The sequence below is a fragment of the Balaenoptera borealis genome (genome assembly GCF_965194805.1).
Source record: "Balaenoptera borealis genome assembly, chromosome: X".
Taxonomy (NCBI): Eukaryota; Metazoa; Chordata; class Mammalia; order Artiodactyla; family Balaenopteridae; genus Balaenoptera; species Balaenoptera borealis.
Genome location: NC_138881.1, coordinates 40,312,251 through 40,322,778, shown reverse-complemented (window position 1 = coordinate 40,322,778; position 10,528 = coordinate 40,312,251). Strand labels below are relative to the sequence as shown.

General features: G+C 43.1%; 1 protein-coding gene across 1 annotated transcript in view; it reads left to right on the top strand.

Annotated features, from left to right (window-relative positions):
- Positions 1 to 3,663: 3,663 nt before the first annotated feature.
- DIPK2B (divergent protein kinase domain 2B) overlaps positions 3,664 to 10,528 on the top strand; it is a 46,083-nt gene continuing 39,218 nt past the window's right edge. Inside the window, exon 1 of the mRNA XM_082378218.1 lies at positions 3,664 to 4,388. Within this exon, the coding sequence (XP_082234344.1) occupies positions 4,153 to 4,388 (236 nt within the window). The 5' untranslated portion in view covers positions 3,664 to 4,152. The remainder of the gene's footprint in view (positions 4,389 to 10,528) is intronic.

Below are 10,528 nucleotides of genomic sequence, written 5' to 3'. Positions count from 1 at the left end.
TATTCTAAAGCAATCATATCCATGGAGATCAATTAATAAGACCTATGTTAGCAGTTAATGTTTTAAATTCACAGATCCAATACCAGGATTTTTGTCTTCTTCCAACACCAGCTCTTCTTCCTCGTTCTCGGCACCTATCAATGGTATTATATTTTCCTAGACATCCAGATTTGAAAACTCTGAGTTTCCGTGGATTTTTGCTTCTCCCTTATTCTCTTCATTGACTCAGTTTCCAAGTCATGGAGGCCATGCTTCTTATTACCCCTCACATTTATCCCTTTGCTTTCATTCCTACTGCCATGTCCTTGGCCTTGGGCACCATTTCTTCAAACCGACTCCATGTCATGCCCAGTGTCCTTCACACATTAATCCATCCCACACCATTCACACTGACCTTCCCTGCCACTCCAAACCATTGGCCTGCTAGCCAAGGCCCCTTCAGTGGGGTCCTTCATTTATGCCTCACCATTTGCCCATGCGTCCCACCCCTGGGAGCAAACAAATCAAAATACTGCTTTTATTGTTCCTCCTCCTGGCAGTCGGCCGCCTTGCAGATTTCTTCAATGCTGAGCCACACATTCTTTTTAATCTTCAATGTTTCTGAAATTAGGAAGCCCCTTATACTCAAAGTCACAAGAAAACTGTCAGCCTCAGAATTAAAGAAGAAGTCATAAAAGGCTCCTTGCTGCCTGCAACTGAGAATTTTGCAATGTGTAGAAGGGATTAGTTCATCTAATTGTCATTGCAGCTGTATATTAACTTGGATCCCTAATTTTTACTTAAAATGAGGCAGCATATGCTATAAACTCCTCTGGAGGTCTGAGGCAAAAGAGGTAAAAAGTCTCTGCCCTGGTGGAGTATACATCATGAAGAATTGTTGCCAGGTTCTGAAAAATCTGTCACAGGGGCTGGTTGACTTTTAAGGAAGCTCTTTAACTTCTAGTGACAAATTACTCAATTACGGGAAAAAGTGAAACTATGGTTCCAACCAAATAAGTCATGCAAGCAAAACCTGATATACTTTGTGTGGCAGAAAAGCATTTGAAGACAGTAACCTGTGTTTTTTTACCCTTGTATTTTCCTCTTTCTGCCCCTCCCGTCCCCTACCAATTCAAACAGACTGTTAGTCCCTTTCTCATTTCCTCAGGGGGAGAATGTGGCAAGTTAGAAAGTAAATATGGCCTCTTGGTGGGCTAGGAACACAAGAGTAGGGGAGTGGCAAAACCCCAGAAAGGAAGTGACACTCAAGGTTCATCTAAAGGCGTGGTGGGCAGTCTTGCGGGCTGAAGCATGAGCCCCAAGTAGAGTTTGAAGGGATTAAGAAGCAACTTGGACTAATCATAACAGGCCCCATGGAGGGCAGTGGTACCAAACATCTCCACCCAGTGGCTGAATGTTGAGTAAATCTCACCAAACCACAATGAAATTCCAGAAGAGAAGGGAAGAACTCAAGAAATAACCATGCTAAGACTTCCCACCAATCCAGAATGGAAGGCTCAAAATAAAAATTAGGTTGAATTATAAAATGTAAAGTTGTATGTCTTCACATCTGAACGTATAGACTGAAAATCTTACCTGCTATACTTGTCATATCACTAAATTAAAGGTACCAAAGAGACTAAGAATCATAAGAACATTATGAAAAGCAGCAAGTCCCCTGAAATGAGCAACTCAGTATACGTTCAGACTCTGAATGTGAAAAACACATCCAAAATTTGGTCATGATTCAAAAAAGGGAAGTAGCATATATTTAAAGTTATAGGGATCATTTAGAGCACTTTTTAATGGATACTTGATATAGTGTTTCTTATATTTTTCCTCTAAAAAGCTGCTATTTAAATTGATGGTGGATCTTACAATTCATGGCATTTTGGAAGTGAGGAAAAAAATCTGTTTTTCATCATTTTCAGGAGTTTCAGCTGTCAAAATCCTACCCGTCAGCAACCAAAGTGTCAAAGATAAGGGATTTGTTAAATAAATCGTACTACATCTATATAATGGAATGCAGTACTTATAAATGGTCTCATGGAAGAATATTTAATGACAGGAGAAAAAGTTAAAGTTAACTAAGTTTTAAAAAAACCTGTGTGTGTGTGTGTGTGTGTGTGTGTGATCTACAGGTCTGCCTCCAAGGTGTCTCTCAAGCCCTCCAACCTTTAATGTTGTCCTTCAACCTAATAGCCAAATGGCACACCTGAGATCTCATCTCATACAACTCTTATGGGAGGTCTATCAGGTCCTCATATGGGTGACCAATCATTCAAGTTTTCCCAAGATTAAGGGGTTACCTGAGATTCCAGGACTAACATCAACAGCCCTGGCAAACTGGGACAGTTAGTAACTTTAGTCAGTGCCCTTCCTACACCGTCCTGCTGTACTGTCCATGAGCAACCTGCCTGGGCTCTTAGCTCCCCTGCTGCTGAGACCACCTGCAGGGCCTAAAATAAAACCTTGAGGTAACAGTAAGTACAATATATATTTTGTTAAATCACATTGAATCTGGAACACCATTTGCAGCACTTTCCCCAGGGATCTGTACTTAGCCCTGTACCTTTTTTCAATATTTCTGTACTTTTTATCAATGCAAAAGACCCTGCTGGGCTTCCCTGGTGGCACAGTGGTTGAGAACCTGCCTGCCAATGCAGGGGACACGGGTTCGAGCCCTGGTCTGGGAAGATCCCACGTGCCGCGGAGCAGCTGGGCCCGTGAGCCACAACTACTGAGCCTGCGCATCTGGAGCCTGTGCTCCGCAACAAGAGAGGCCGCGACAGTGAGAGGCCCGCACACCGCGATGAAGAGTGGCCCCCGCTTGCCGCAACTAGAGAAAGCCCTCGCACAGAAATGAAGACCCAACACAGCCATAAATAAATAAATAAACAAATACTTTAAAAAAAAAAAAAAGACCCTGCTAAGAAGATGAAAGACAAGTTACCACCTGGGAGAAAATATTTGCAAGCCACATAACCAACACAGAACTAGTATCTAGAATATATAAAGAATTCTCACAACTCCACGATAAAAAACAAAAAAAGCATGACATTTCACTGAGGAGGATATACAGTTAGCTAATAAGCACATGCTTAACCGTCAGAGAACCGCCCTTACCCTGCTCTTCCCATCAATCTTTAGCAAAACTCCCCAATTCTCCTGAGGCCACGCCCAGCTTTTTTTCCTTCTCCCAACCCAAGCCTGCCTTCCCTGATTTTGTCCTCTCTACATATTCCTTAATTAGTACTGCCATCTGCTCCATGCTATGGACCTTTTCTTGATGTCAGGAGGAAGGCCATCCTGGGGCAGTCATATCCCACCAAGTCAGGCCGGCCACTGAGAAGGGAGGTCGGGCAGTAAAGGAAGAGGGACTTTCAGGCAAGGGGGAAAAGGACAGACACAGCTGGGCGCAGGCAGAAGGATCTTTCTGGTGTTCCCCTCATCGTGCCAGAGGCCACCGGGTCCTTTCCCCTCCTTTCTTCTCAGATTGGCAAGAGGGGCTGAAGCATAGACTCACTTGCGTTTGTCTGTTCCCTAAGCAGTAAAAAGGGTGCACCTTTCAAATCAGTATCAGATGTGCCCCTTAATGGCCGGCAAAATGACTTCTAGTTATTTCACAGCCAAATATGGCTGGTTAAGGGGCAGGCCAAATTATCCACCGCAGGGGGCCGGGGAGGGGTTGGTGTGCGTGTGTCTGTGTGTGTGTGTGATCCATAGGGACAGATACACCCAGAATTAAAACAGTGGAGGGCGGAGACCTTCAGGATCCTTTGACACTCCCAGGTGGAAACCAGGTCGGACATGCATCCTGCATGGACCTTTCCTGCCCAGCCAGGATATCCTGTGTTTGTCAAAAGGACTGCACAGGGAGGCCCTGGCCATTGTCCTTCCCGAAATCTGCTAGTCAGCCCCTCCCCAGGCTGCAGCAGCCGCCCCGGGGCAGAGGAAGAGTAACTCTGGAAACGGTGTTATCAGCATCCTCCATGGACTTCCTCACCTCCTCCCCATCCTCGTTAGCCCCAAGCCCCTTAACATCCTCAAACAGAAACCTGGGAAGCTGGGATGGGGTCAGCGCCCTGAAGCCAGCCCTCTCTCTTTTGCCAAGACCTGCCTCTGCACAGCCCTAAGTGGGCAGCCGAGGGCTGCAGCTGGAGTCCCGAGCCCATGATGGAGCCGCGGCTGGGGCCTGAGGCTGCAGCCCTCCACCCGGGCTGGCCAGCCCTGCTGCTGTGGGTCTCAGGCCTGAGCTACTCTGTCTCCTCGCCGGCTTCTCCCTCTCCTTCTCTGGTGCCCCGAGTCAGAACCAGCTACAATTTTGGAAGGACTTTCCTCGGTCTTGATAAATGTAATGCCTGCATCGGGACATCTATTTGCAAGAAGTTCTTTAAAGAAGAAATAAGGTCAGAATCTCAATCAGATAACTCTGAGGGGCAACATTCTGTTCCCTTCATGTCATGATGTCCAGGAGCTTCTTGAAATCAAGTCAGGATGTAATTTATGAATTTATGGGTGGGAGCTGAAGCAAAGCCATTTAATCATAGGGGGAATGAGTTAAAGTTGGGATGGGAAGGGGGTAAGGTGTGAAGCCAAATTCCAGCTCTAAATGCTAAGTCCAAAGTTTCCTTTGGAAGTGGGAGCTTAAAGTTTTAAAGTTTTCTAGGAATGGAGTAGCCTGAGACTATTGAGTTTACCAAGTTCATTTCTCATAGTGGGAAGGAAATAAAATTTATAGAAAGCTTACTATGTGACAGACAATTTAAAGCTGTTTTTATTTTCTCCTCACAACAATCCTGGGAGTTAGTGTTTTGCACTCATGATTCAGATAGTGAACTGAGACCTAGCAAGGTTCAGTGACTTGCCCAAGGTCACCGCCTAATAAGTGGCAGATCTGGAATTCAAACCGAGGCAGTTTGCTCCAAAGTTTCTGAACAAGTTTTCTGCTGTGAGATGTTGCCTTGGTCAGAGGAAAACCTAAGTTTAGTAAATCTCAATGCACCTGGCTCTCACCAAAGAATAGTACCACACTCTGGAATTCAGGCCTGTCAACACACGGTCAATGTATTGGCCTTTACTTGGCCTTTACTATGGCCAAGACCCAGCACGTGCTGTAATGGCATTGCTATAACTCTGGTCATTGCCCTCCGGGGTATCAGGACAGGGGAACGGTGTTACAAATAACAATAATAAGGCCTGATCCGATGCAGGCCAGAAGTGAAGTGTAAAGGACCTTGGGGAGCTCCAGGGAGAGGATATTAATTCCAAATGGGGACTGGAGAAAACCTTCTCCAGGGGAAGGTGTTCTGAGCAAGACCTTGAAATTTAGCGGGAGGAGAGGGGCTTAAGTTAGAAGGATCAGCTTGAGCAAAGGCCCAGAGGTGTGGGAAGAGGTGAGAAGTCTTAGTGGCTGGAGCATGTGGCACGTGTGGAAGCATGGCAGCAGGAGGAGGTTGGAAGGGTCAGATGGGGCCAGGGGCCTTGAATGCCATACCAAGGAATTGGGACTTAACCTGTGAGCCAGTGGTCTCCACCCTTTTCAATAGAACATTTGTAATAGGCCTCTTCTCTTGTGCCTTCCCCCAAGGTCCTGCCTCTGGCTTGTAAGATTTGAAGACCAAGCAGAAGGCATTCATTTACAATAATTTTATTTCCAATCTGTATTAACCAAAGATGTATTTGAGTCTTCAACCAAGTTACTAAACAGAAATAACAAATAGAAAATACCAACAAAAATGTTGAACTTCTTTTGTGAGATGGTAGATATTATAGGGAGTGGATGTGAACTTTTCCTATTAGACCATTTTTTTAAAATTTTTATTGGAGTATAGTTGATGTACAATGTTGTGTTAGTTTCAGGTGTCCAGCAAAGTGAATCAGTTATACATATACATATATCCACTCTTTTTTAGATTCTTTTCCCATATAGGCCATTACAGAGCATTGAGTTCCCTGTGCTATACAGTAGGTCCTTATTAGTTATCTGTTTTATATATAGTAGTGTGTACATGTCCTATTAGACCATTTTTTAAGGCATTTTGAATGTTAAAAAGTTGAAAGACCTCCAATTGGGGAAGCTCTACTGCAGGCAATGGTGAGGATGTTGAGTAGGGTGGGGACAAGATGAGGCCTGTATTTTGGAAAGATCTTCTGGAAAGCAGTGTGCAGAACGGCCTGGTGATGCTGGCAGGGGCTGCCAGACCAGTTCTCCTAGTCCAAGAGGAAGATCATTGGGAACAAAGCAGGGCAGGAAGGATGCAAGTCAGTTCAGCTAGAGAATCATTTTGTTGATCAACTCGATGTGACAGGAAATGAAGATGTTGGAAATGAACTCAAGATTTCCCACCTAAGAAATGGGATGGAGAGGACCAAAAACACAGGGGGAGTGGGACTGATTCCTTGGAGAAAGAAGGCAGTGAGAATATGGGCATATTTTAAGATAGGAGCGAGGGAAATTAAGGGATTCAACTGAGGAAGAGCTCCAGATTCATATCCTCCTCCAGATAAGTAAACAAGAGTGTATGAATATTACAGTCGACTCTTCAAGTGGAAAGAAATGAGGTTTTTCTCATCAGTCAGGTAATGACCAAATTCAGGAAGCATTTCCCCAAATAGGTTTGTGTTCCAGTTGAGTTCAGGATATTACTTCAGCTCCCTCAGAATTCATTTTCCACGTGCGCCCGCCTGAAAGGGAAGTGTGCAGATCCAAGCAGGAAAACACCAGGCGGGGCAGGTTGAGGTTTGGAATGCTTCACGTTGAGAAATCACATCCTCAGCGCAAGGAAGCAGCGAGAGGTAATGAGTGGCTCTGGGAACGTGGACTTGTTTATAGTCCTTTTCTCTACATTGTAAATAGTATTTTCCTTATTTTAAAAGTGATGTCTCTTTATTTTAGAATTTTCAGGAAATATTGATTAAAGAAAGCACAAAATAAAAATCACAGACAATTCCTCACCAAGAGATCAGCGTTTAGTTAACATTTTGGTATATGATCCTTACCACCTTTTTTCTAAGTATGGATTAAAATTTTTTCAACAAAAATGTGATCATACTATGCATACTCTTTTGGAAACTTTTACTTAATCATGTATCGGAACACCTTTCCACATTAGCTATTCTTCTCCACAATTTTATTTTTAGTGGTTTCGTGGTATTCGATTGCATCAATCAACCATAATTTATTTAACTAATCAACTATTGTGGGATAACTAGGTTTTTTTTTTCACTTTTCATTATTATAAACAGTGCTATGTTGAACATCCCTGTGGCTAGATTTTTATGCACATCAATGATTAATTCCTGTAACAAATTCCTAAAGGTGAAATTTCTGGGTCAAAAAATACAGTGAATTTTTAGGATTTTGAGATAGATATATATATATATATATATAGATATATATATATATATATATATATATATATATATATATATATATATATCTCCAAATGGAGACTTCTACCTGTAGAGTTTACTTTTTGCACACTCAGAAATGTTTACTATTACTATTATTTTTATTATGGATTTCTTCTCAGTTGAGCCCTTTTTGCAGGCTTCTTGCCCATTTGTATTTCTTCTTTGCTAAATTGTCTACAAGTTCACATCCTTTGCCTCTCTTTCCAATGGTGTGTTTGCTCATCTTGTTTTTGTTCATCTCCAAACATTTCTCCACTTTTAAAACTGATCATAATGCTACCTTAGGAGAAAGCCCATCCAAAACTTTCAGATATCAGGCTGAAATGCTATAGCCAGGCAAGCATTAGTACTCCAGTCCTGGTCCTCATTAAGGATTGGACAATGCTTGTTGTTCAACAACAAACAGAGGGTGAGCTCCCCGGGCTGGCTGGGTAGGCTGAAGACACATGGTTGGTGGAAGGATGTCACCTTTCCTTCTTTCCCTATCTTTTCTTTGGCAAGAATGGTAATGATGAATCTGATGCTTCCCATACACAACCAATGATCTTCGACCATTAGAATGTTTTCAGTACCAGTTTTCCATGCATTATATGTTGACTTTCAAATCATGAATGAAAAAGTTAAGGGAAGCTAGAAAAATGAGTCAACCTGATTTACATATTCTTCCTACTGAATATATCCCTATATATAAAATCCTAAAAGTGACCACCCCAACTGGCAAGTTCTACCAGGATCTGATTGATCAGTATTTGCATATGTGCAAGTAACAGGTAAGGTGAAAGTGTGGGGTATGGGGTACTTAATGGCAGTATTTCTGATCAGAATCACTCCTAAGGATTCCTCGGCTCTTACGAGGATGGACGTCTTACCTTGCCTTCCTTACTGTACCCACATGGCCTTACATCCTCACCCCCCATTCCCAAAGTCTTAAAGAATGTTTAAATACTTCTGAGTGGTGGAGGACTCACAGCAAAATAAGTAAATCATTAAGTTTTATTTTGCCTTCCCTTCTCCCTTGCCCTTGTCTTTCTCCTTCACCTCAGAAGGTGATAGTAATTACTGCTTTAACTCACTTCCTCAAATGAATTCAGAGGTCTTGGGAGCTTCAGGGCCCCAGAGCTTAGGGCAAAAATATCCATCTACACATTCAATCATCCATACACACATCCATCCATCCATCCATTCACCCATTCATCCACCCAACCTCCACTCTGTGCATCCCATTCATCCAGCCCTCCATGTATTCCTCTACTCATTTAACCATCTGTTCATTCAAATACCCACCCAACCATCCATCCATCCATCCAACTAAAATTATTGGGTACTAACTTGGAACCAAGCACTCTGCTAGGCACTTAGTTACAAAGTTGAAGGAGGCCCAGTCCTGGCCCTGAAGGAAGACAGAGACATGAACCAATGATTAAAGCAGAGTGTGAGGACTATACAAAATGTCCTACACAGGATGTCATGGGAGCATGTGGGAGGGAACCTGTCTCAGACTGGGGGGGATGAGGGAGTGAGAATCAGAAGAGATGATACCTGTCTGGGTTTTAATGGGTTGGGTAGGGATTATCCAGGGAAGAAAGAGTAAGTGTCTCAGATAAAGGGATCAGCATATAACAAGGTGAGTGGAGGCCCAGAGGCCCAAAACAGTACGGCTTAGCCAAGGATGGTCAGTGGTTTGGTGAGACCAAAGCAAGCTTGTAAGGAGAGCAGCAGGAGATGGGCTTAGGAAGAGCATTGTGAACTGCTCTAAGTATGAACTGTATCCTGAGAGCTTTGGCAAGATGCTGGATGTTTTAAGTGTCCTGTGCAGAGCTGAGGGATGGAGAAGAGGGAAGAGAGGCATGAAATATTTAGGAAGGCGTGGCTACAAACTTAGTGTTTGACTGTATGCAAGCACAAGAAGTATACATTCTTGTCCCAATGTTGTCACTCTCCCCTACACCCCCAGCCTGCTCTCCATGTTGAGGGGCTTGCAGGGATGGGACCACATAACATTTATTCTTCTTTCCAGCTCTGGGAAACTATGATCTTGCTTTTCCATCTTTCAACCCAGTGAGGAACTCGGTCAGATTCACTACAAACATACCCATGATGTCAGTTCAGAAGGAAGATTAGAACTCTGCCTCTATTTTGTGGTTTTCCAAATTCTAGGATATTAACATTTTAGTGAATAAACAGCAGGACCCATTTTCTCACTGACATTCTTCAGTTCAATAAAGTAGGTAATCAAAGCGGTAAGAATATTCATTTTTTTCCCATTCAGCATCCTAAAGTTATTACCATTTGGAAAGGGGGAGAAGTGTGGCCTGTAAACCTGTTTATTTGTCCTCAATTGGTCCTCATGGGACACCTCAAGCCATGGCTGGACATGCACCGGGATCCATGACAGTCACTTGCCAAGTCAGTGCTGTCCTCTCGGTAGAGCCTCCTCAGAAGGTGGGGACAGAAAAAGAGGACAATGAGGTTATCCCACAGGGTAGGGCATCCCTCCCCATGCCATCCCCACAAACCGGGAGACAAAGCCCCCTGAGATCTGTCCTCCCCTGCCACTAATTTTCTATGATTCTTCAGATAAGTCATCTTCAATTTTCTCATCCTCAAAATATAATTGACAAAGTGAGAGAGTGGCATGGACATATATACACTACCAAATGTAAAATAGATAGCTAGTGGGAAGCAGCCGCATAGCACAGGGAGATCAGCTCGGTGCTTTGTGACCACCTAGAGGGGTGGGATAGGGAGGGTGGGAGGGAGGGAGACACAAGAGGGAGGAGATATGGGGATATATGTATATGTATAGCTGATTCACTTTGTTATAAAGCACAAACTAACACACCATTGTAAAGTAATTATACTCCAACGAAGAAGTTAAAAAATATAGATAACCAACAAGGACCTACTGTATAGCGCAGGGAACTAATAATCTATAAGGAAAAAGAAGAATCTGGAAAAGAATTTTTAAAAAAAAAAATATATATATATATAAAATGGAAGGGGGACAGGGACAAAATCATCTTTAAGGACCCTGCTAGCTATAACTCCTAATAATGTTACCCATCTGTTACCAAGCGCAAATTCATAAAATAGATGATAGAAGACTAAGTAGCAGCAAAGTGGTTTAGAGTAC